This window comes from Coenobita brevimanus, chromosome 90 (genome assembly GCF_032717465.1).
Source record: "Coenobita brevimanus isolate Jiangsu-jjx chromosome 90, ASM3271746v2, whole genome shotgun sequence".
NCBI lineage: Eukaryota > Metazoa > Arthropoda > Malacostraca > Decapoda > Coenobitidae > Coenobita > Coenobita brevimanus.
The window spans coordinates 17,383,715-17,411,440 of NC_137043.1; the positions used below are offsets into that span (position 1 = coordinate 17,383,715).

Here is a 27,726-nt window from a genome sequence, read left to right on the forward strand (position 1 = left end):
TGAGGCCAGCAATGGCAGAAAATACATCAGCTGAAGAAATTTAAATGTTAGCCATAAGGAAGTCAGAGGGGGGAAGTGATGGAGGAACAGCACCGGAATCGTCTAAGGTGAAATTGAAGGAGAAAGTCTGAGTGAAGAGATTTGCTTTATCAGTAGAAGAAATAGCTACAGAGCCATTGGAGTAGAAAAGAGGAGGGAAGGATGATGAGGCAAAGCTGCTAGAAAGGTCCCCGGCAAGGTGCCAGAAGGAGCGAGAAGAGTTCGAGTTAGAGAGTTGAGAGCATTTTGTACGGATGAAATTATTTTTAGCAGACCGGAGAACAGACTTAGCACGATTTCAGGCAGAAACGTATAAAAGATGTGATTCAGGGGTGGGCTGGCTCCGGCACCTTCTATAGGCCCTCTCCTTGTTGCGGACAGCACCAGAACAAGCGTGATTAAACCAAGGCCCTTGTGCACCAGTCAAAGGATATGAGAAAGGAATGCATGCTTCCACGCCCGAGAGAACAACCTCTGCAATGCGCAAGGCACACCTAGATGGCCCCCGGCCATGGAAGCAACAACCACTCCAGGGAAAATCAAAGAAGCACTGCCTGAGGGCCTCCCAATCCGCAGCTCCAAAGTGCCAGAGACAACGCCCCCTTGGAGGGTCCGCAGGCCGCACCGGTGCAATAGGACAGGTTAAGGAGACAAGGCAAGATCCAATAAAAGCAAGACCCAATAAAAATTACACTTAAATTGACCGAGCTTCATGTTTATATTGTTTGAATATGATATACCAATAGCTCTGAAGTCATGCATCGGTTAGGTAGAGTATTATTTTAGTTGCTCTGAGTTAAATCATGTGACTCGTATCGGATTCCCAGTTAGTACTGTGTTCTTGTGTGGAACACAATCAGTATGTCAAGCAAGAACTCTGGTGTCCAAAAGCGAGATTTTGATCCTTTTTCCAAGAGAATGAAAAGCCTTTTGGGGGTTGGGGGCAGGTTTTTGGTGGTAAAGGAATTAAAGTATCTGAAAACGTAATTGAAAAGCTGTTTGGGGGATGGGGGAGCAGGTTTTTAGTGGTAAAGGAAATGAAGTATCTGAAAACGTAATTTTAAACACTCGTGAAAATCACGTGAAAAGCAATTATTTAGTTTAAATTTAATCTCATTTTCAACTCGTTTGGCCAAGGTATCGAAGAATTATTTCCAAAGTATTGCCTCTTACAGGAGCAAAATGGTTAAGTTATTCCGGTCTTTTTCAAGCGTTGGACTGTTCTCCATATATTTACAACATTAAGTTTTACTTTCTATGGATGTTATCAGTCTTTTGATTGAGGTACATAATTTATCATTACCCGGCATAGTCGATTTTATGTAACAGGCCAAAAGAGCATATTCGAGTACCCCATACTCTGTTATCTGATTCCAATCGATTCCTTATTTGTCCACTGTCATTGGTAAAATGAACATAAGATCAATGTAAATATTCCCAAGCTCAGAAAATGTGAATATTTAGCCTGTTTCCCATGAAGGTGCATCTTACTTACACTATTCTTTACACAAGTGTCGCTTTTCTTATATTTATAGGTTGTATATTGAGGTTATACACATATTCTTCTTATACACTGATTTTCTTACTTATTTTCACTGTTACTAGTTACTGTCAATTTTCTACATGACCAATTTCTGTCCAGAGTTACTACCAGTAAAGTGTGCTTTGTGAACACGTGACGGCAAGCGAGCGTTTTGTAAACTTTCAACATTTCTGGTGAGGCAGTTGAACAATAATAGAAGAATAATTGAGCTAAAATATTACTTTCTCACGTTTTCTCTCTTTCACGTCTTCTTTCTGGATGTGCGTGTAGCGAGGAGACGTATTATGCGCAATGTTTCTTTCTCTGTTCCCGACTTGCCGTGTCAACGAACTGCGTCGGTAAGCGCCTGGCTATGGATCAAATGATAAAATTTAGAAATAGGGCAATTACCCTTGCTGATTTCATCTACTAAACATAGAAAAAAAAAATTTGTAGCATTATTAGTGTAATATCCGATATTCAGTTGTTAGAATTCCTGCAGGAAAACATAGTGCTGCAACAGGAAATTTTTTTTTCGTTAGGTTTCATAATGAAGCATGTCAACTGAAGCCATCGATACATTCTCTTGGAAAGCTGGGATTCCAAGGGGTTTCTTTGGTCTCATGTGTACATATATAGCTAAAAAAAATTTATTGAATGTATCAACTACTTGCTACAAGAATCTCTTCTCTATCTTACATAGTGAAAAAAAAGTTATTAGCCTCTGAAAACCGTCGTGGTCAGGCCGTGTTGTGTTGGGTAGGGCCGGGTCGTGTCTGGCAGCTCATTTCTAGATTGAACATAGAGTAAATACTCCTTCGCCCACTGCGCTCGCTCTTTCGTAACCACTAAAATTCTTTGAGTGTGAGGTGGTCCTTAAAGTAGGTTGCCACATGGCTAAACTATACCTCCTACAAACGAAGGTGTTTGCTTTCCATATGGGGAGCACGTGGTGGCTGAGGCACATATGCCCTGTCCCACCTTCCTACCTCGTGCAGAGAGTGAATGTGGGTGTGGGGGGATTATTTTCAGAGGAAGTGACGGGAGATGGTCTCATGTACAGTATGTGGTTAACCACGTAAAGTGTCTTACTAAGGCAAATCAAGATCTCTTGAGTATACCTCACCAGGAGACCAGCGGTGACAGTCTTGAGGAATGGAATTGTGACAGGTCTTTGCTGTGTGACTACATCTGGAAGAAGTTGAAAGCAATCAGCATGGAGACATCGACCGTATGCAAAACTGTTTTGTTATATTACACACACCTCTTCTTCAAGCAGTTGATATTACAAATTATCATGTAACTTTTGTCAACAAGACATATTCCTATTGTAGGTAAAGACAACTTCAGGCGCTTCTGGGCGGTTTCTCCAGTCTCCCGGTCCACCTCCTCTGTGTCCATTATGGTGCCAGTGTAAACAGTAGTTACCAGGTTTAGGACCTACTGTACTAATAAAACCACTTGATAGCCAGCACCTTATCAGCCTTCTTCAGTTTCATATCCTCGTGAGTCCCTTCAGACTTAGCCCACTCAGGTCAATGGAGACTAACAGTTCCACAGCCGCCGATCGCCTAGCCGTGGAGGAAACTGGGAATTTGTGAGCTTTCATAGTACAAAATATGCTTGAAGGAAGCATTTGGAAAATTCCTGTATTGTTGTTTGCAGATGATACTGTATTATTAACTGAAGACGAAGAGGAATTGCAAGGCTTGACGAATGAGTTTAGGAGACTGTGTATGAAACGGAATCTAAAGGAGAATGTAGGAAAGAGTAAAGTTACTGTCTTCGAGAGAAATGCGGTGACTGAATGTACGCTGAGGGTGGATGATGAGGAAATGGAAAATGTGAGTGCATTTAAGTACTTGAGTAGTGAGAAGATGAGTAAAGATGATAGTTTGGAGGATGAAGTGCTTGAAAGGATACAACAAGGAATAAAGATGGCTGATTCTTTGAAAGCAATGATAAGAAATAGGGAAGTTAGCATGGAAGTAAAAAAGTCGCTGCATGATAGTATTGTGATGCCAACTCTAACGTATGGAAGTGAAGTTTGGACCTTGTTGGAAGGACAGAAATCAAGAGTGAGAGCAGTGGAAATGAGTTTTTTGAGAGGAGCATCTGGAGTTACATGGAGAGACAGACTGACAAATGAGGAAGTGAAGGAGATTTATGGTGTGGATGTGGATGTGACAAAAAGCGTTAGGAGAAGTACACTGAGGTGGTTTGGCCATGTGGTGAGGATGGAAAGCTAGAGACTAACCAGTAGAGTGTATGTGAGTGAGGTAGATGGGGGAGAGGGATGGGGAGGCCAAGGATGAGATGAAGGGATAGAGTGGAGAGGTATATGAGAGAGGGGGGTTGTGAGCTGGGGGTAGGGCAGTGAAATGGCGGGGGTCAAGGCGGCCTGGGGACAATTTTTTTTTATTTTTTCTTGCCCACCCCTTTGCAGGATTAAGGCGTTTAGCAACATCTAGACAGACAGATAGACAAAATGTGTTTGCTGCCGATGTACCTTTTGTGCAAAATTTTCGCTGCTAAGCCGGAGAAGGTGTCAGTTCTTTACAGCCCAATGTCAAATGCCATGCACATAATTATGTGTTTAACATACCCTGCCTCGCAGATGATCAGTACAAAGAACTTGACGCCAATATTATAGATCTTGAATAGAATATAGAAATGGGACATGCCCTCTGATTAAAGCCAAGGATTCGTCTATGACCATTTCTACAATGACCCCAAATAAGAAATAAAGTTATCCATGAGTATGCTGAAGATGACATTTCCAGTGGGGACTTGTGGCCGAGTTACTGAAGTGGAGGTTAGATAGGGTCATCAGAAACCGGTCCTTGGTCTTATACAACCATGTGCAAAAGCTCCTCGATCTATGGAGGCTGTGGCAAAGGTGGATATTACCTTAACTATATTTGTGCGACACCATTAAGAAACGCATGACAAAAGCACTTAAGCTGGGAGGATAGTCTCTGTAGTTACGGAGAAACGATTGGAAACATTGCTCTCAGAGATTGTCGGTGGGGTTTTGCTCATGTATCTCCCGAAACTCAGTGTGATGATCAGTTCATCAGCAGTCCAATATTCATGGGTGACGTGCTTCTTCATACGGCCAACATCATTAACGCTATGAAAACGTAGTTTTGTCATTGCCACAGGAGCCTGCAAGTGTATTTTTTGCTTATGGTCCCCTACATAGTTCTCTTCCTGGATCCTGCTCATTTCATCATCTATTATTTCCATCGACGGCTGGTTGAAAACTGTGAGGAAGTATTCTACAAGCTCTGGCCAAATACAGGTAAATTGGGGCAAATCTGGCTTGAAGTCCTTGTCATATTATCACACAAATTTTTCTAGTGTCTCTGGTTTCACAGACAACAACTTCTCGTGAATCCGTCTGTGCACCGCATGAGTGTGAGTGCCTGCCTTTCCTTTGTCTCCGTGCAATGAGTGGTTGGTAGGTGATGTGGTACAGTATGGTGAGCATTGTGTGATGTAGTAGTGACTGTGGGTCACTCCACGTGCTTCTACCATCCCTGATGATGATGATGACTATGGTGTGGTTGGCATTTATTTTCTACATGTCTGGTTGGAGGCTGTGTGATGTCGAGTGGGGCAAAGGTAGCTGTGATTCTTTTATTTTCTCGCCTTTTAGCCAAGACTTTACACTCGGTTTCCCCATATATACACTTGCACTTGGCTTGAGGTGAGTAGCAAATCATGGTAATGGTTGAAGCTTTGGTGACTAATGATTTTGAGTAGTCGTGTGGCTCAAGGAATGCAGAATCTTGAAAGAGCTTCAGTATCAGTCACAGTACAGCCTCCTAAAGTTTGCCACTTCATACTCCTTCCACTATTGCTATCAGTCCCATCACATTCGTATGTATGGGATATGAGTCATAAGTTTCCCCACAACATTCACACCCATGCCCATAGAGCTAGTATTCACGTACGAGCATAGAGGTTGAGGAGTGAGACCCAGCAGGGGAGGATGAACAAGAGTGCCCATTGTAAGAAAGCAGATAACTGGCCACGTAATGCCTGTCAAGCTAGGGCATGCAACAGGGACACAATGGTATGTTTTCTTCTTGACAACAGTACGGATGACTGATTACGACTGCTAATTTCTTCCGCAGACACACTCCAAATTAAACTTTGGCATAACTATATTGATAACAAGGCGTTCGGTGATATCAGCTGATGAAACTCAGTAGGGAGTTGGTCAGTTTTAATTCATATTTCTTCCCGACCTATAAAATGTCCTCCAGGCATCCTGTAAAAAAAAAAAAAAAAAAAAGGTCAATGTTGACATCACTATTGGAATTTTCTGGCATTCCTTATGAAGCTCTGTTCTGCTGTGCTGTCTCTGCAAATATCTTCCAGTACTTTGATGTGAGTTTCCTCCACACCTTCTCATCAAAATGTTCTCGTCACTGTACCTGCTTCAAATGAAGCAAATGCATTCTCATAAACAGTTAATGTTATGCACAATGAATTATTCTGAGTTTTTCTCACTCACTTGATTAGCCTGCTTCCGAGGAACCTCTACGATATTCATGTTGTTCTTTTGGCTTGTTTATAATTAATGTAGGACTAATTCGATTTCCTGGGATTTTGTGGTTGAACACAACAGGAAGAAGAAAAGTAACTGGACAATAATTCATTAGAACTTCAATCACTTTTTGGAATTCACAATAATATGCCAGTTTTTCCATAGTCTGGGTACTCATTTGACTTTAACACATTTCATAAATAGTTTTCTATTGTATTTAATTGAAAATACACCTGCACAGCCAATAAAACTGGCAATTAAACCATTGTCACCTCTTGCTGCAAGACCCTCTTCATTCCTTTAAAATCATTACTCCATCTAATGTAATGCTGAAAATCTCTGAATCCACCATATTACCATCCAGTTATGACACGTTGATCACGATATTGCTAAGGTAATGCATAACGTACTTCTCTTACTTTGACCACTTCATTTTTTTGGTTTCTAACTTTCCTAATAGTCTCTCAGAACAAACATTTCCTTTCTGGCTATAGTAATGTTCCTCTTTGTTTCTCTCCATGTTTCCAGGATTCCTTAATTGTATTCAGTTATTCTTGCCAGACCTTCGAATATATTAATTTTTGTTGTTGTTGTTGTTCACTTTCTGTAATTCAGTTACATTAATGCGATCTGCCCATGTCCTTATCGTATTCATTCTTTTCTTTAGATCCATTACTCTGTGAGAGCCTGATTTTGTTTCAGTTTCATACCTCTAGATGTTCCATTGTACTCTGTGAGAGACTGATATTGTTCCACAGTATCATACCTCTCACTGGGGATGCCTCATCTGGTGTTTTCTTGAAGTTTTCATTTGCTCTGTGTTGATATCTACTTAATCCACTGACTGTGAGTATTATTATTTAAGAAACGAAACTCAACAGCCTTCTTTCTCTCTGCCACAAAGTTTGGCCTTTTCCTTCGGATTAACCGATCATCCCCTTTCCAGAGATGCATTATTATTTGACCTTTCACTACTCTGTGGTGTGGTCACTCCCTACACTTGTAAACACAAAGAACCATTTTTCAGCATTAGTTCTGTAAATGTATTTGAGAGGTTTCGCAGCCAATGGTAGTCTCTTGACAAAAAAAAAAAAAAAAAAATCATACTCTTAAAGGTCTCTATTCTTCCTAATTTCTACAGTGCTTTTATTGCCATAATTTCTTTATTTTTACTGAGGAGACAGCCAGAAAGTCAATGGACGGCCAGCGTCTTCTTCTTCTGCCACCTCTGCTTCTGGCGGATGTGTTAAAAGGAGGCCTTTGGAGACAAAAGTGGAATCTTATTAGATAATTTGACATGGAGAATCGAAATCTGCCATCAGCTGACACCTGATGTAACTTGCAATACTTTGGTGATAGAAACTCCGTGTACAAACAGCTAGATAAGGAGTTTATTACAAGCTCACAGTAAAATAGTCTGCCCGTCTTGGCTGCCTGCTAAGAACTGATGCAATGACGCCTTCGTTCAGGCGTGGGAAAGTGTGCTAGGTCAGCAATTTTAGTGGGGGCATGTATGCATTGGGGGGGGGGACATATATACATCGGGGGTAGACATATTGTGGAGGGGATACACTACTCCCCCGGGTAGCTGAGATGGTGTCTCCTGACACCAGGAGTTAAATGGTGTGGGATTATAGGAGGAAGGCAGGACCGGGAGGTTTGTACAAGGGATAAGTATGATACAGGGGTAGCAGGGGAGACATGGCCATGTTGAGGGGAGGGAATTAGAAGGATTTATACATATAAGATATACAAGGATTAATAGGTACGAGTCCAGTAAAGGTCGAAGGGATACATAGACATAATGGGAATTACACAATAACAGTTTGATACATGATAAACAAGGAGTAGATATGAGAGTTCTATTGTTCTTCGTTCATTTATTTTTTTTTTTTGTATTTTCTGTAGGATACACTGTCACTCAGTAATGCATTAAAGAAATACCACCATTTTCTAGTAGGCAGAGTTCAGTTCACAGTTTGGTTAATTGTCAGATGGCATTGGTAGTCACTGAATGTGAGGGCACTAAGGACGGGGAGTTTCTACGTCGTGTGTAGGGTGTACTATGCCTGTAGCGACTCTGATTTCCTGGAGTCGACGTTCCATTTTTCTGACACAACAATGCACTGCACATATGATGAGTAGAAAACCCATGAAAGCGATAACCACAGGGGGAAACACAACTGTTGGATGAACCCATGAACGGCTGAAGGCCAGAGAAAATTGATCCATAATGAAATCACTGTCATTGAAGAAGGTTAGCAAGCGCAAGTTAGGGGAGGTGATGGTAATACTGGCAGATGGTAGGGTTGAAGGCATGTCGATTGGTTGAAAGATGTCATAGGAGTGTTTACGGACAGCTTGGTGATAGCGAGTGGCGTAAGTGATGACGGACTCTGATTTGACGATACAATAGTCAGGTGCTTTGTAGAGACCACTAGCGGGGACGGATCGAACTGAAGAACCAGGACACATGATTGTGACAGAGATGGGAACAGCAAAGAAGAAGTACTGGACATGGTTGAGGTGAGCATGGTGGACCGGGTGGTCAGGAGCTGGGACAAAAGAACAGGCCGAGCAGATGGAATGGTTGCGAACTAAAGCAGACTCACAGGGTGTAGCACTGCTAGGGAAGATAGCGAAAGGGTGGGCAGCACAGAGACGAGAGGTCGGAGTAAGGGAGGAACATTGCTGGAGGTCTGTGGAAGAAAGGAAGGCAACGGAAAGATGATCATGGGAGAGGAGGAAATATTCTGAAGGAACAGATACCTGTAACAAGGAGTTGTTGAGGCGGAAAGGGAAGGGAATGATGTGGAAAAGGTTAAAGGTTATGGCAGAACGGAGAGGAATATGGACGACGACGGATGTGGTGAGAAGAGTGGCTTCGAGAACAGGATAATAATATTCAAGGGAGGAGTAGGGGAGGACTGGGGAGAGACCGAAAGTGGAGTGAGCCCATTCCAGGACAGAACGGAGAGCTGAGACAGGTACTAAGTCGGCAGTGACACGTCCATTGATAGCATCGACCAGGATACGAACCAAGGTAGAGACTTAGACAGGAGAGAGTCAAAGGCCAGTTGGAGATTATCCATGTTGAGTTTGAGGTAGAAGAACTGAGAGATAACGTTGAGATCTGAAAGGTGGCGTTGTAAGATATCGGTGAAATTGTTTAGAGTGGACGTGACTTCATTGAGTTGGGTTGTGAGCTTCTGTAACATAGTGTGTTGGATTTTAATGACTCGGCGTTGTGATTCTAGGGCTGAAGCTAAATGAGTGAGATCAGATTTGAAGCCAGAAATGTCACGGGCTGTAGCAACGCCAAACAAGCCACTCAGAATCTCACCGCCGAAGTCGAAGAGACCTCGTTTCACACGAGAACGACCAACGGGTGTTGGAAAGGAAAATGTGTCATTGAGCTCAGTGAATCTGTTACTTGTGTATTGCAATTGCCAGGAGAGTGGGAGTAAAAGGTTATAGAGATACTCATTCGGGTTGTGTGTCCCCATGAGGGCCGTGAGATGGGTCCTGATTCCGTGGAGCTGGTGTGCGTAGGCAGGTAGGGCAATGGCTACGTCGGCCAGGGGCGCAAGATCGTAGCGCAAGGAGGCTACATCTTCAATAAGCATTACCTCGCCTCCCGAGCCGACCAAGGCCCCGGGACGTACTCCACCATCGTCCTGACCTGACCCAGACCCCAGGAGGGTCAGCACTGCCAGCAGGGAGATCGCTAACATCGTACCTAGAAAATCAGGGTAGAGTTAATGAGGGAGGTCGTGAAGAGGTTGATGGGCAGAGCGCAGTTTGGACCGATAGTGATTGGTTGATGGATATGGTGGGAGGCATGATTGCAGAGGGGGGAGTGAGTAAGGGTGAGGAGTGTGATGGTGTGAGATAGCAGGTGTACGAGGCGGTTGTGTGGTCAGGGAAGTCGGGTGGTGATGTGGCGTGCTGGGTGGGGGAGTGAGTGTGGCATGGCTGAGAGTGGCGGGTGGGGGTGGAAGAGACACACATGGCTATTGCAATATGTTCTGGGAGTGTTGCGATATTGGATGGAGGAGACCATGTGGCGGCCTTATGTAGCTGGTCTCCACTGGGCAGCAATGAGTTGTTCCCGCATGTCATGAATGGGGCATTGGTGATTATCATCATCATCATCATCATCATCATCCGGACCTCCTTTCCCACCCAAGGGTAGGGTGAGGAGTAGCAATGTCCAGACAGCCCAAACTTGCCCAGTCCAATGGGCCACACTTCCATTTACTCATCATTCAAGCCCCTGGAATCCTGGCTCAATTGGATACACCAAAAAAAATTCACCACATTCTGTAGCTTCACATAAACGTATCCCATTGAGTCAATTCGGATGCTGCCACGTTAAAATGGGGTGCCAAAATCTCTGATCATGAACTTCGCCATGACATTCATCCAGTCAGCTTGATCTCTTGTCAGTTTCCTATCCTCACTGACTTCCAAACTTCTCTTCCTCACACACTCATCCACCATATCTTTCCACCTCCTCCTTGGCCTGCCTTGCCTCTTCCCTCCTTCAAATTCTCTCATATATACCTATTTCACCAATCTATTGTTATCCATTCTCTCCACATAACCATACCGTCTTAGTGCACTCTCTTCGATTCTGGTGTCCACAGACTTCCTTACTCCACATCTTTCACGAATTACATTATTTCGTATCCTATCCACTCTCAGTACTCTACATACATTCCTCAGCAGTCCCATCTCCAATGCTCATACTCTTGACTTTTCATTTTCATACCACATCATAGTCTCACATCCATATGTTAAAGTTGGCACTAACACTCCTTCATGTAAGCCTCATGCAGCTGCAACACTCAAGCCTCTGTTTCTTATCAAGGCCTTCGTTGCACTAGCTACTTTTCTTCTTGTGTAACTCTGCTTTCAATTTGTTTTGCACATTTTCCTTTTTTCTACCGTTGTACCCTAGTATTTGAACTCTCTCACCAATTCCAGTCTCTCTCCATTCACTGTAACATCAGACTGGGAGTCACCATCTCTCTCAATAACCATCACTTTACTCTTTTCTACATTTACTCTCAAGGCACGACGATCACAGATATCAGCAAAACTCTGCACTAGCCTACCAAGTTCTTATTCGGTACTTGCAAGCAGTACTGCATCATCAGCATACAACAAATTTAAGATACTCCATCCATCACCATTCATTATCAACGCCATCCCCCTCTCCATTACTCGTCTTTGTACTTCCCTCATCACCCCATCGACATATAGGCCTATATATTGAACAACCATGGGGACATCACACAACCTTGTCGCACGCCCACACCGATAGTGAACCATTCACTTAGATGCCCGTTAACCCCTACACATGCTTCACTACCATCATAAAAACTCTTGACGGTACCGAGCAGCTTACCATCTACACCGTAAATACGCAAAACTTTCCACATTCCTTGTCTGTCCACCTTGTCATATGCTTTTTCCAGATTCATGAATGCCATAAACACCTTTTGGTCCTTCTCACAAGCCTTCTCTGCTACCTGTTTCACTGCAAATATTTGATCCTTACATCCTCTGCTACTCCTAAAGCCACCCTGTTCATCACTCACTAGGACTTCTGATATCTCTATTACTTCCTCTATAATAATTCTTCCATATACCTTCCCTACCACGCTCAATAAACTTATGCCACGATAATTCTTGCACTCACTTTGCTCACCTTTATTTTTGTACAGGGGTACAATCACAGCCTTTTTCCACTCTGCAGGCACATTTTCACTCATCCATGCCTTCTTACATATCTCCAACAAGCACTTCATTCCACTCTCTCCACTACACTTAAGCATCTCTGCGTATACCTCATCAACCCCAGCTGCTTTCCCGTTTTTCAGCCGCTTCACAGCACTCTTCACCAGTGAGAGTGTCACGTCTCCTAGCACTGCATTCCTTCTCTGCGCACCCCCATAACCATGCATGTTTACAGCCGCTCTGCTTTCTCAATTCCCATTCATCAGGCTTTCAAAATAATTCTTTCTATCTGATCCTTACTTCATCCCCATGGGTTAATAATCTACTGTACCACCTGCATCCTTCACACCATCACATTTCTTTCCGCTTTCATTTCTACATTTCCACACCTCATTCTAGAATAGCTTCCTATTTTCAGAGTAGTTCACTTTCATTTTTCTTCCCAGATCATCATTTGCTTCCTTCTTTTTCCTCTTTACTAGTCTCTTTATGTGCTTCTTGCTCTCAATATCTATCTATTGCCAGACGCCTCAATCCAGTTTGGGGTGGCCACAAACAAATCGCCTCCAAGTCGCCCTGTCCCCCGCCATTTCACTCCCCTGCTCCCAGCTCACACCCCCCTCTCTCATATACCTCTCCACCCCATCCCTCCATCTCATCCTCGACCTCCCCCTCCCTCTTTCCCCCTCCACCTCACTCACATACACTCTCTTCGTCAGTCTTTCACCGTCCATCCTCTCCACATGGCCAAACCACCTCAGTGTGTTCCTCATAACGCTTCCTATCACATCCACATCAACACCACAACGCTCCTTTATATCCTCATTCGTCAGCCTGTCTCTCCATGTGACTCCACAGGCTCCTCTTAAATAACTCATTTCTACTGCTCTCACTCTTGACTTGTGTCCTTCCAACAACGTCCAAGCTTCACTTCCGTACGTTAGAGTTGGTATCACAATACTGTCATGTAGTAACTTTTTCACTTCCATGCTCACTTCCCTGTTTCTTATCACTGCTTTCAAGGAACCAGCAACCTTTCTTCCCTGCTGTACCCTTTCAAGCACTTCACCGTCCAAACCTCCATCCTTACTCATCACACTACCCAAGTACTTAAACGTACTCACATTTTCCAATTCCTCACGATCCAACCTCGCTGTACATTCACTGACTTCACCTCTCTCAAAGACCATTACTTTACTCTTCCCTACATTCACCTTTAGATTCCGTTTCTTACACACTCTCTCAAACTCATCAACCAAGCCTTGCAGCTCCCCTTCGTCTTCACTCAACAACACAGTATCATCTGCAAACAACAGTACAGGGAGTTTCCAAACACTATCCTCTCTCACCATGGCCACTCCAACATCCACTACCCTACCTTGTACCTCTTTTATTACCCCATCCATGTACAGATTAAACAACCATGGAGACATGACACATCCCTGTTTCAACCCAACCTTCAAAGAGAAAAATTCACTTAGTTCACCATCCACACGCACTGCAGCCTTCGCACCATCGTACATACTCTTCACAGCATTCAACAGCTTTCCATCTACTCCATATATTCTTAACACTTTCCTCAATCCTTGTCTATCCACCTTGTCATATGCTTTCTCCAAATCCATGAATGCCGCATACAACTTCTTTCCCTTCTCTAGAAACTTTTCCACTAAAGATCTGAGAATGAATATCTGATCTACACAACCTCTTCCCTTCCTAAAGCCTCCCTGTTCTTCTCCAACTAATTTCTCTGTTCTTTCTCTAACTCTGTCAATAAGTATCCTACCATACACTTTTCCTATTATACTAAGAAGACAAATGCCCCTATGGTTACCACACACTTCTTTTTACCCTTTTCCTTTGTACAAGGGAATAATTATACCTGACTTCCAATCCTCCGGGACTCTACCTTCCTCCCAGGCCAATCTGCACATCTTCCACATCCATTCTACTACTATCTCTCCCCCATGCTTCAGCATTTCACCACAAACTCCATCAATTCCTGGGGCTTTCCCTGATTTAACTTTCTTCATTGCTTCCACAACTTCTATCCTACTGATTTCTTCCTGTCTTCTCACCTCCCTCCTTCTCCCAGCCATTCCCCAGCCACTTATACTCGCATTACTTCCATCCTCTACGTTCAACAATTCCTTAAAGTGTTCTCTCCATCTGCTCACTTTTTCTCCCTTCTCCACTAGTAATCTACCATTTTTATCTCAATATACTCAGTTTTTTTTTTTTTCAACTGAACCCCTATCCTGTAACCACTTTAGCCACTTCCTCTTTTCCTCCACCACTCTCTTAACATCCTCATCCCACCATGCCGTACCTTTCTTCTTTGTTGGTACTCTTGCCACACCACACACCACTTTAACATTCCTAACTAAGCAAACCCTATATGCATTCAAGAGGCTGTCCAGATCTATTTATTCCAGTTCACTGATTCTAACTCCTCCTCTAATTTGGTCCTGGAATCATCTGCCATTTCTTTGATCCTCAGCTTCTCAACTTTCAGTCTTTCTCCCTGACTGCTCCTCTTTCTCATGATCCACCTCACTCCTCTCAGCTTGATCTTGCATAAGACAATCATATGATCTGACAGACCACATCGTCCTCTCACAGCCCTCGTATCATCAACCATTCCCATCATCGACCTCTCTGTGAGCACGTAATCAATCAGGCTTCTCTCAACACGCCAGTTTCCTCTATACCATGTATATTTATGTGCATCTGTGTTTGAAATACGAGTTACAAATGTACAACCTCCTCTCCTGACACATATCCTTAGTCCCTTCCCATTATCATTTTCTCCTGGCACTCCAAAACAACCCATTATGTCATCCCCAGGACTAGTGCCTACTGTTCCATTCATATCCCCCATCATGATCACGTTATAGGTCCTGGGCATTTCTCCCACTACTTCACCCATCTCATCCCAAAACCTGTCTTTCTCTCTCTCACTCCTGTCCTCACACGGTGCATACGCTACAATCACTGCCACTTTCACCTTCTCAAACTAGAACTTGACAGACATACATACACCTCGAGCTGACACATTTGTAGACTCTTATTCCTCTCTGCCACACCTCATTCATCCACAAAGCAACTCCTTCCTTACATCTTCCTCGCCAATTCATTCCCGATCTTATACATTTCACAACCTCCCACTCCTCCACTTTGCATCCTTTCATCTTCGTTTCACACAATGTGATCGCAGCATTTCTCGAACTCTTGAACACATTCACCACTTCCACCCTCTTGCTTCATCATTCACACCTCTCACATTCCACATGGCCATGTGAGTCTGCCCATTTGGTTGGGGCCCTGGGTAGATATTGGACCCTCCGAGGCTCCCTGAAATGACTGCCATGATTAAGTGATTTTGTCTAGGGGAATCTGGGAGACACTTAACCCTGCCAGAAACCCCAGTTATTTGGTTACCACCCAGCGTAGTAAATGGTTTCCTGAGTACAGAAAAACATTTGGCTTGTTACTCAGTGTCGAGCTCATATGGCTTCACACTACATTGAGTGAGTGGATGATGGGCTCCCCCACCTACCACAAACTGGTGATTACATGCTGAAAATTCCCATGGATATATGGAAATCTGGTTGGTATTCTCCTTAGAAGGGGGCGCCTTTTGGTGGGGCACGCTTTAGCCATACTGGGTGGTGTTGGTGAAACTGTGCGTCTGGGGGCATCCGTGGTTTTGAGGGTTGTGTCAGGTTCGTCGGGATTCCGCTCACTGCGCCGACGTGTTGTGGGATGTTGCGAAGGGTGAGAAGATGCCTGATAAGTTGAATATCCCTGTCAAGGACTTCCATTGGGTCAAAGAATTATGAAGTGTTCCCTTATGGTGCTGGGGAGGATTCTTAACAGGGTGTTGAAGATAAGTTGTTCCTGGCTGGCTGTGTTGGTCTCCGGGTAAGCAGCGGTGATGAGTCACCTGGCCTGGATGAGTGTGTCATCCAGGTTGCCGTAGTAGGTGAGGGTGTCGAGCTGTGACGAGGCTACAACTTTCCCTAAGGATGGCATGACTGCCTGGATCACGATTTGGGTGAATTTTGCCCAAGTCAGCTCGGGACGATCTTCATGGCAATACTTGACACTGCCTTGCTAAGATGTGGCAGGGTAACTGCTATCTTCTTCCTGGCGTGGTCAAATCCTATGTCCAATAGTGGCTTAACCATGGACAGGTATGTATTAATATTGTACTGTTCTGGGTCGAACTTTGGTAACTGCACATGTGGTTTGGCCACCATTTTGTTAAATTTCCCTTACGTTCCTCTTCATATTCTGACCAGATCAAGAACTACCACTGGCCACCGGTGTTATGCTAAGTGTTCTAGGGTCGACTCCTTGTACTCAGAACACGAGCTACTGGGCTGGGGTTCTCTTCTGAGACCGGGTCTAGAATACACAACAAGAGGAACAGGGCATAAAAACTCGGCTTAACCAACCTTACACATATATTATTATAGTTACAATAATGAACAGGTTACAGTGTTAATGTTATACACTGGTCAGGTCATGGAGACACAATAGGAATAATAGACTCTGGCCCAGGCTCCTGTGGTCTTGGGTTTCCTACAGGTTTTGCCTGGGTGTGGGAGGTATCTCATCAGGTGTGCCCTCCCGTATGAGGCACAGGACTACTGCTGAAGGCTGAGTGTCCGGAGTGGGCTGCTGGGCAGCATGGAGGAAGGCCCCTCCTTAGTGGGGCCTCGATGGGGAAGGCGGCCCTCCGGACTGGGGCCGAGCTGGGTGAGCAGGCGGGCTTGCCTTTGCCTACTCTCGGAGGAGGACCACCTGCTGCTGGGGCTGGGAAGGTCTCACCCCGGAGTCCTGGGGGTGCCCCTGGGTGTCTGGGGGCTGCAGTCTCCCTTGGGTCTAGTCGCTATCAGGAGTTGCCTGCGGCGTCCCTTCCTCGTGGAGTCCAGCAGCGAGGGGCATCGCCCGGGCACTGGCAGCAGGGCACTGACTCTCAGGCTTACAACAGGGTCCCACCAGAGCTCCTCCAGCTGCAAGTCCTCTGGGGAACTGTGCCTGTGGGGAGAGAGAGAGAAGGGTGTCCCACTTGGCCTCTAGGTGGGTGGTGAGGTGAGCAAGTGGCTTTCTCCATAGGGGTAGTCACAAGGGCAGTGGATGAGGGACATACGGTGGCCGTTCCCCCCTTCCCAACGTGGACGGTGGCCATCGTCGTGGTTCCACTTGCCCCTGAGGCAGCAGGCGAAGGGCATACAGTGCCATCCCTTCCTTCCCGGTGACAATGGTGGCCATCATCGCAGTCCTTCTCCCTGAGGAGGTGGCAGACGAAGGGCATATGGTGGCCATCTCTTCCTTCCCAGTGCGGATGGTGGCTGTCACCACGGTTCTACTCTTCTCTGGGGACACAGCCAGGAGACGTACAGTGGCCATTCTCCCCTTCCCGGTGTGGATGGTGGCCATCACAGCGGTGTTGCTCCCAGGAGTGGCTGCAGGCGAAGGGTGTATGATGGCTGTCCCTTCCTTCCTGGTGTGGATGGCGGCCATCACCACGGTCCTGCAGGGGGTAGCAGCCGTAGAGCATACAGTGGCTGTCTCTTCCCTCCTGTTGCAGATGGTGGCTGTCATCACGGTGCTGCCTGAGACTGTATAGTTACATGTCCCACCCTGATCCTGGCAAGTGCTGGTCTGGCTGGAGAGTAGTGTACCAGCACTGCATACTTCTCATTGGATCTGCTTGAAAGGAAGAGGAGTGCATGGTGGCGGGGGACATAGGACCATCTGGCCTGGGCCCTCTACGCGCTCTGTGTCCCTCCCCATGTTCCCTCCTTGGGATGGGTGTGTGACACCCTGTCTGTGGCTCCTCCATGGGGTGGGTGTTGCGCCACCCCGTCCGTGGCCTCCCCTTGGGGTGGGTATTTCAATTTATATAGATTGAAATAGCAGCCGTGGCAACAGAGGGCATCACAACGCCCCCAGAAAGTGACAACGGAGGGAAAGGTAGGGTACACTGGATGTCCGTGTAATATGGGCATATGTCCCATATGGCTGCGCGCCCCTATTCCACAGAGTGCACCCAGCGCAAACATTGCAGTGCAGGTGCATTAGCCTCCAACCGATCCAGCCCTCGCCAGGATCGGGGTGAAGTTAATAAACCAGCTCAAGACAGCACCCCAGCAATGGTCTGTAGCCGTGCACGAGCAGCAGCCCATAGCCGTGCACAAGCAATGGCCTATAGCCGTGCACAAGCAGCAGCCCATAGCTGTGCACACACAATGGCCTGTAGCCGTACACAAGCAGCGGTCCATAGCCATGCACAAGCAACGGCCTGTAGCTGTGTACAAGCAGCGGCCTGTAGCCATGCCTTAGTAATGGCCGGTAGCGGCCTGCAGCCGTGCAATTGTGACAGCTGGTAGCCGCGCATCTAAGAGTCGGCCTATTGCCACTCACAATGCTGTTCACCCCCCGTGCAGAACCTGTGACGGCTGACTGCCACACGTGGGGAGAGAAAGGCATGCCCTCTCTCCTTCTGCACTTGCCTTGAGGGGCACAATACAGACGGTGGCCCATAGCCATGCCAGTAGACAGGGTACAGCCCGTAGCCGCCTCTCGCCTACACGTCACCCATCATATGGGACCTCGGCGACGACCTGTAACCACACCCACAGTCACTCTTCATCTTTGGTCCCATCAGGGAGTCAGGCCCCGGTAACGGCCGGTTGCCATACCGACAGAAAAGGAACGGCTGGTAGCCGCCCTCCTCCCGTTGCCCAAGGGACCTCGGCAACGGTCAGTAGCTGCACCAGGGAAGGATGCCTCAAAAGTCCCTCACCCCCTGTGACTCCATGACAGGAAGGAGAACCCTGCTTGAGCTGCCCTATCGGTGGTAAGGCAGGCCCCACCCCTATCTCCCCAGCCGGAGGCAGCCTCCAGGAGGAGAACCTCCCATTCACAGACTGCTGGAGAGGACCTGTATTGACCCTGGGGCTGCACTCCATCCAGCTGGCACCAGTGGGCGACCAGCAATTGTCAGACACCTGTCGCCAGCAACATCGCAGCCCTACCCTGATGGTGAAACAGTGGGAGCGAGACACCCGATCGAAGCCCACTCCAGAGGACAACACCCCTACGAGCAGTCCCATGCCCTCTAGATGAGAAGGCATCTGAGGAGACTCAGCCAACCCTGGGCTGACACCTGTGAGCTGCCAAGCGACCGCTCCCTTGCCCCACACCTCTGCCGTTACTGTGACTTCCTTCCCCACGAGGTGAAAGTAAAAGTGACAATTGGAACAGTGACAGAGGTGAACTATTCCAACTCCACCAAGTGTAAGCCAAGACAGTAATAATATGCCACTATCCTGCTCCACTCAGTGAACATGGGACATGTGTATAATCATTACAAAGTATATGCAGCCCAATAATTAAGTGTATTCCCAGCTTCACTTAAGTGCAGTGTCTGTCTGCTTATTCTCGAGACGGCCAGTATTCTGCATGATACCTACAATATCTCTGCCAGTCTGAGCTTTGCCTTTGTATAGAGTCTTGTGGAACATCTAGTTGGCCTGTATTAATAATTTGGTAATATCCATGTGTTATGCTAGGTGCTTAAGGGGCGGCTTTCCATCCCTAGAACGCCTAGAATGCAGCTGGGTTCCCTTTCTAGACCGGTGCTTGGACTAATAAGAGAGGGCCAGGGCATAAAAACACAGGGTAACAACCTTACACATATATTGACAAATTCAGTGTTGTGAAACAGGCAGACAGTCTTACACAATATACTATGCAAAAATCAATACACAGGCTGGCATTAACGGGTAGAGTATTGCATAGGATACTAGATGCACAGGAGTCTAAGTCTGGTTCAGGAGGGCAAGGCACTACTTCACTATCTTGAGTGAGGAGGCAATACCGTGATGCTTACACTGTTCTGGCACTAGGCTTAGACCGGTCGGGGGGGGGGGTTACTGACTCTGCACAAGGAAAGGGTAGGCTCTGACACTGTGTTACAGCCGTTGCACTGGGAGGGGCGATGTTTCATCCCAGTGTTTGTGTATATTGCACTGTCTTTATGTTCACTGTTTGGTATCACTGTGATGCCTGTTCTTACACCCACTATTATGCATTCTTTTCTGGCCTCACTGTACACTTATATTGCGTAACAGTCACTATTGTGCCTCGCGTGCCAGCCTCACTCTTTACTTATGTTTCACTGTCTTTATATTCACTGTTATGTCACAAGTAGGACAGAGGGGAAGGGAGGTCCCAGGACTCACAACTTTCGGCCTGGGGTAGGCGGAGGCCCTTTAGGAATCCCTTCGTCCTGCAGCCACAGGACCACTATCAGGGGCGTCGTTTCTCGGCTGAGGCTCGGGCTATGTGCAGCAAAGGGCCCCTCACTATTGGGGCTGCGGATTGGAGTCTGGCCCTTAGGACTGGGGCCAAATAGGCACTGGAGGCGCTCACTCAGGCACCAGGTGGAGGGCGGGTGACGCCTTCGTCAAAGAGGGGAGAGGGCCTGCCCGGGGGTCCTGGGGATGTCCTCGGAGGCTTGTCGGCTGTGGTCTCCTGCTGGTGATGCCGCCATCAGGGCTGGGCTGTGGCGTTGTTCCCTGCTGAAGTTCATCAGGTAGGTATCCTCCTCCTCTGGACAGAGGGGGAATAACCCCGGGGACAGTACGGGGCCTCCCCACCAGTCCTCAAGGCAGCAGTCCTCCTCCTGGAAGTTGCCTCGGTCTTGGTGGACAGGGGGGCAATCTGTGCTCCCGCCGGAGGGCAGGACTGAGCGCAGATAACCTTCTTGCTGTGGAGTCACAGGGGGCGAAGGACTTTGGTGTCTCTCCCCGGCGTGGCTACAGGGCATTGCTGGGTTCCCTTGGCCAACAGGTGGAGGGCGGCTATAGGCTGTCCCTTTGCTGTCAGCGCGGATGCAGGCCATCGCTTGCCTGTCGACACAGCTACAGGCCATCACCAAAGTCCTATAAGAAGGGCGATGTGTAGTTGAGGGGCGGCCACAGGCTGTCTTCTGCCTACTGGCATGGCTACAGGCTGTCGCCGATGTCATGTCCTCCGAGGCAACTGCAGAAGGAGAGGGGACATACTGGTCTCTCCCCGGCGCGGCTACAGGCCATCGCTGGTTTCTGCAGGGGGTGTTAACAGCACCTGACAAAGCGGCCATAGACTGTCTCCTATTTGGTGGCCCGGCTACAGGCCGTGGCCTTCTTTGTGTGTGGCTACAGGCTGTCACTGGTGCCCGGTTACAGGCTGTAGCCCTTAAATCAGAGTGGCTGCAGGCCATCTCCTTAATTTCTGAGCGGCTACAGGCCGTCTCTGGTATGGCGTGGCTACAGGCCATTGCTGGGGTGCTGCTTGGAACTGCTAGACCAGTTCCATCCCGATCCTGTCGGTGGTCAGCTCGTCCAGGAGGTACTGTACTTTGACTAAGGTGGTGGCGGCGGGTGAGCTCCAGGGAATAGGGGTGCGCGGCCCAGGTGAGCTCCGGGGAATAGGGGCGCGCGGCCCTGGTGAACTTACGTCCGTATTGCCCGGACAAGTTCCGCTCGCCTTCTAGCCCTCCATGTCCTCCTCCTGGGGTTGTGGTTGCGACCTGCATTTGCCACAGCCGGCATTTTAACATGTAAGGTTGTTGCCCTATGTTTTTATGCCCTGTTCCTCTCACACTGTGCCTTGACTCCGGTCTAGAAAGGGAACACAGCTATACTCGAGGTGTTCATAGGACGGGAAGCCGGCCTAAAAACACCTAGCATAACAGACATAATATGAAGATTGTTCGTATAATTTTAATGTATGTCGATCTTTCATTAAAGGTCATTTGAGATTTACATAAATGCCAAAGTCTCGTATGTAGCCTTATGTTAAACGATGAAGTGAAACATCGTACATCGCCTGATTCACTATCTTTCTATTGCCAGACGCTTTTATCCCCTAAGGAGTGGCCACAAACAAATCGCCTCCATGTCGCCCTGTCCCTCGCCATTTCATTGCCCTGCTCCCAGCTCACACCCCCCTCTCATATACCTCTCCACTCCATTCCTCCATCTTATCCTTACATTCTCCTCGTCAGTCTCTCACTCTCCATCCACGTTTCAATATATTGTTGTTTTTTTCAGTTAATACAGACTATTGATGCCATATTTTACACTAATTATAAAAACAATAAACCACCATCACTTTTATAACTCATATAATTAAAAACCAAGTATACTTGCTAAATATAAATGACGGGGAATCGTCCGAGTCCTGACGGCGAGAAGTCTTTATTGTTGAGACGCGACGGACTATTGTTGTGACGGTGAGCTGAAGACTGACGTTGGCGTTTTGTGTTTACATTGTATATTTGTAGCAATGGTGTCTTGTGCTGTCGCTACATGCAAAGTTAATTCGAGAAACATAAGGAAGTTTGTATCTTTTCATGTATTTCCGCGAAATCAACACAAGGTATTACGAAAGTGGGTAGATGCCTGCAAACGAAAAGATCTTTCGCACGTCAATCAAGTAAAACCATGGCACTTCATTTGCTCTATGCATTTTTCACCGGCGTGTTTTAACTTTCACCTGACATATGACAATGTCAAGCTGTCTTTAAAGCAAAGTTCGTGCCCTACTTTAAATCTACCAAGACTAGGAAACAACATTCGCAATCCTGTTTCGTATGAAGAGCACATAGAGTAAGTATATACCGTATATATTTTACTAATGCTGACTTTTTACTTAGTATCCAGAACATTAGAGATTTTAGTGGAAATAAAAGATTTAAGGTTTTAGTACCTTCTCAAATATCCAGTAACACTGTGATAATACTTCTGTCAATTTCAGCACTACTTGATAGTCCTCGTAGATTTTGTTGTCATTCTTGTGGATGTGCAGTATTTTCGTAAGACTAGTCTATTGGTTTCATTGCACAGAATGGGTTACTGAAGATACAGGTTTTTTTGCAAGTTTTGTCATTTATATTACCATATGTATGAGGAGATGGAGGGATGGGGTGAAGAGGTATATGAGAGAGGAGGGTGTGAGTTGGGAGCAGGGCAGTGAAATGGCGGGGGACAGGGCGACGCGGAGGCGATTTGTTTGTGGCCACCCCAGACGGGACTGAGGCGTCTGGGAACAGATAGATAGATAGATGTATGAAATAAAGGTAATTTTTTGCAAGTGCACAGGGACGTCTTTTTTTGGTGAAACCAAGGTATTTCTGATAGTTTTTGATGTGTTTTGAACGAATCTGACCTTCATTTCTGCCACAAATCAGTACGGTATATTTCAAGATATCCCCCACCCCCCCTTCCCCCCACAAGAATGGGGGAGATGGGTGAACCCGGGGTTTTTGAGTGGGGGAAATCACATAATATATTGATTTACGATAGAAATGAAGGTCAGAATAATTCACAGCACATCAAAAACCATCAGAAATACCTTGGTTTCACCAGCCGGACCGCTGCGCTCCAGGCTGTCTGGCCTACTCCCTACCGCCTCGCACCCCCTCGCACCAACAATTACTTGCCCGCTGTCACCAGCAAACCATTATCTCCTAAGTTAAACTAAGCTAAGCCATAAAATTACAAAAACACTAAATTCCTTCACAAAAATATAATTTTAAGATTCTTAGGGAATCCGTGTTTGCTAATTGGGGGGCTTCGCCCCCCAAACCCCCCCTGACATTAACCAAACCTCATCTAACCGGGTGTAAATATGAAATAATGCCTTTACTCACCAGTTCAAAGCTCCTGAAGTACTTACGGTAATTTTGCAGGCTTCACAGGTCATGGCTGGAGACGAACTGATTTTCAAATCCTGCAGGACCCTAGTGTATCTGAAATTCAAATTTGCGCGCCAGTTGTATCAGTTGAACTTCACGCATGAGCAGATAGCGCGTGACATAACAGTAGACACACGCTTTAGCCCCACCCATAAGTCACGTGAACCGTGACGTGATGGTAGACACACGCGAGACAGGACCACAATGCATTAGGCACGCGCCGCGATGGGTCTCATGTATCGCCAGACTATGTCAAGAGTAATTTTTTGGAAAATTTTCAAAAATCTTTTCGTGTTAATATTCATTTGCGGAAGTTGTTTCTGGGGTTCAAAATGTTTGCAATGGTGAGATTTAGATATCTGTAAGAGTAAAATAGAGATTCCAAATCCCTGTGCACTTGTATAATAATACCAAAATATATTACTAGTATGTATACTGGTATGGAATATAGTTTTCCAGTACTATACACTTAAATTTTCTTTATTTACATAATAAAGACAGTTTTCTATGAATAGTAATACTGAATAATTGTGTATAACTACTGAAAAAAAAAAAAAACTTCATGGAGCATTTTTTTTTGTCTTTACTAATCATATCAGAAGTTAATGACAAAACACGCGGGACACCCTGTATGGTAACACGGATTTGCTGCTGTGTAATTAACAGCATTTGGTTGTCATTTAAATTTTTTTTTATAATCAAGGTTCTTATCAGTAATGCCCCAGCCTATGCCTTCCTTGTCACAAAGTTTGACAAGATAAAGTCTTTCAGATTATGCCTCATAATTACAGTAAGACATGACAGAGTGAGCATTAGTTAGGACATTTCCCCCCCCCCTTAGTTTCAGTTGGTTTTGTTTCTAAGCTTAACAGGTCACTACAGGTTCCTCAACCGGGTATTGTCTTTGCAAATATAAGTGCAGTGTCAGTTTCATGCCAAGTTTTGTCCCCAGGAAGCTACCGGCGATTCAAGAGTTCATAAGTATAAAAGCTCCTGACTGTGAGCACGGACAGGCTGTGTCAAAGGGGCGTGGCCAAGGTGGGCCTGAATAAAAGATGCCAAGAAGCCAATTTCCTTGAGCTCCACATGCACACACCTTTCTTTATACACACCTTGCATCTACTTACATCAGCATCTGTTACCTGGTGGGCCTTTTTCGCGCTAGGACGATCGGGTGGAGGGGGCATTACTTAGGCAGTCAGCCACCGGTAAGTTTATTGTTACTGAAGTGATATACTAATTTTGAAGTGTATACGGTGTTCTCTGGCTCGTTTTAATTTATCAGTCATTTTCAGAGTTTTCAAACTTTGTTCACTTTTATTTGTTTTAGTAATCATCATGAGTTTTCATGACACATAGAAATTATTGGCTTTAATACTGGAAATGGTAAATGTATGATTTACATCAAGTAGTAAGTGGATCTTACCAGTTCAGTTCCCAAGTAAACATACAGTACACTTTATCTGAGGTAGTAGAAGCACCTTACCAAGTCAGTTCTTCTTCATGATAGTCTGTTATGTTTATCTGATTATTTGTGGGGTGTTAAATAAACATTTCATGGGAAATTTGTTTCCCTGTTATTTTTAGCAGTGTTCCGCTTTGTCAGATTGTTTGATTTGTCAAGTGTAGGCTAATGGTGGATGGGACTGTTGTAACCTAAGTGTTTAACTAAACCTACGGTAACTTTCCCTGGCTTCCATCCATCCATCTATTGCCAGATGCCTCAATCCCGTTTGGGGTGGCCACAAACAAATCGCCTCCAAGTCGCCCTGTCACCCGCCATTTCACTGCCCTGCTCCCAACTCACACCCCCCTCTCTCATATACCTCTCCACCCCATCCCTCCATCTCATCCTCGGCCTCCCCCTCCCTCTTCCCCCCCTCCACCTCACTCACATACACTTTCTTCGTCAGTCTTTCACCCTCCATCCTCTCCACATGGCCAAACCACCTCAGTGTGTTCCTCATAATGCTTCCTATCACATCCACATCAACACCACAACGCTCCTTTATATCCTCATTCGTCAGCCTGTGACTCCACAGCCTCCTCTTAAATAACTCATTTCCACTGCTCTCACTCTTGACTTGTGTCCTTCCAACAATATCCAAGCTTCACTTCCTACGTTAGAGTTGGTATCACAATACTGTCATGTAGTAACTTTTTCACTTCCATGCTCACTTCCCTGTTTCTTATCACTGCTTTCAAAGAACCAGCAACTTTCTTCCCTGCTGTACCCTTTCAAGCACTTCACCTTCCAAACCTCCATCCTTACTCATTTTCCAATTCCTCACCATCCAACCTCGCTGTACATTCACTGACTTCACCTCTCTCAAAGACCATCACTTTACTCTTCCCTACATTCACCTTTAGATTCCGTTTCTTACACACTCTCCCAAACTCATCCACCAAGCCTTGCAGCTTCCCTTCGTCTTCACTCAACAACACAGTATCATCTGCAAACAACAGTACAGGGAGTTTCCAAACACTATCCTCTCTCACCATGGCCACTCCAACATCCACTACCCTACCTTGTACCACTTTTATTACCCCATCCATGTACAGATTGAACAACCATGGAGACATGACACATCCATGTTTCAATCCAACTTTCAAAGAGAAAAATTCACTTAGTTCACCATCCACATGCACTGCATCTAATAATTTAACCTAATCTAACCTAACCCAGCATCCAGTTGGGAAATGAAATGCATTTTTCAGTACGTTCAGTAAGATTCTTCCATTAGCTATGCCGTAAACAATCGTAGGTAAGGCATAAGTAATGTGATGATAAAATCAGTGGGAAGTTTTTCAGCAGGAAAATGTAATTTACCACCTTGAAAATAGTAAAAAAAATAAAGAAAACAAAGTGGGGGAATATGAATTGAATTGCCTTGGCATCAAACTCCCAGAAATTGCCAGTGCTCACCTCATAACTCAGTTGAAGTTGACCACCTCTTTCTGGCATACTCTCTAAGATCCCTTTCATCATCATCGGGATCTCCTTTCCCACCCTAGGGCAGGATGAGGAGTAGCAGTGTCCAGACAGCCCAAATTTGCCCACTCCAATGGGCCATGCATTCATTTACTCATCATTCAAGCCCCTGGAATCCTGGCTTTTTTTTTTTTTTTTTTTTTTTTTTTTTTTTTAAATAACAGAACGGAGGAAGGAAAAACAAATGGAGAAAAAAAATAATCCATACACCAGATTACTGGTGTCCTCTGTTCATAAAATATCTGTAACAGTTAGACTTGAAGAGTTGTAGGTTGAAATTTGGAGGAAAACAACTCTGGGGAAGCGAGTTCCAGAGAGATGCAGTTCGGGGAATGAATGAATTCTGATAGGCAGAAGTTCTGCAATATGGTTGAGTGACATTCCAGTCATGAGCGCTACCAGATCCCCGTGTAGCACGAGGGAAGGCATGGAGAGGTGGCACCATGGACGCAACTTCATCTGAGCATTTGCCAAAAAAATATCTGTAAAATAATGCAAGGGAGGCAACATTCCTTCTTACTTGCAGGGGAGGTAGTTTATATGTAATGGCAGGGTTGTTAATGATTCTAACAGCTTTTTTCTGAATTTTGTCTAGTTGCCTTAATGCAACCTCTCCACAACCATTCCACAAGGGTGAGCAATATTCAAGCTGAGAGCGCACATGACTCTTATAAATTATAGCTAACTGCACATCGGCGAAGAAGTTACGGACTCTGTACAATAATCCAAGTTTCTTTGAGGCAGTTTTAGCAAGTGATCTGACATGAGAGGTCCAGCTGAGGGCACTGTTAAGTGAGACACCAAGAATTTCAATACTTTTGGAGATGGGAATATTAGTAGCACTGAAGGTAATGTACGAGTCTGGCAATATCTGTCTATTAGTAAACTGTATATATTTAGTTTTACTAGCATTAAAAGAGACAAGGTTGTTTTGTCCCCATTCACTGATTGTAGATAGATCTTCATTTATGGAGATGGCTGTATTGAGTTGAGAGGTAGAGATATTAGACTTTGTAAATGGATGTCTGAGTGTGAATGAACTATGTAGTGTTGAGTCATCTGCATATGAGTGAATGGGATTGTGAGTGACAGATAAGAGATCATTAATATGA

The 27,726-nt window shown here is 45.6% G+C and overlaps 1 protein-coding gene across 1 annotated transcript in view; it reads left to right on the plus strand.

The window, feature by feature from the left end:
* Positions 1–2,978, plus strand: part of LOC145411618 (cell adhesion molecule Dscam2-like) — a 157,357-nt gene extending 154,379 nt beyond the window's left edge. The window contains exon 34 of the mRNA XM_080281625.1: positions 2,896–2,978. Within this exon, the coding sequence (XP_080137751.1) occupies positions 2,896–2,978 (83 nt within the window). The remainder of the gene's footprint in view (positions 1–2,895) is intronic.
* The last annotated feature ends 24,748 nt before the right edge of the window (positions 2,979–27,726 follow it).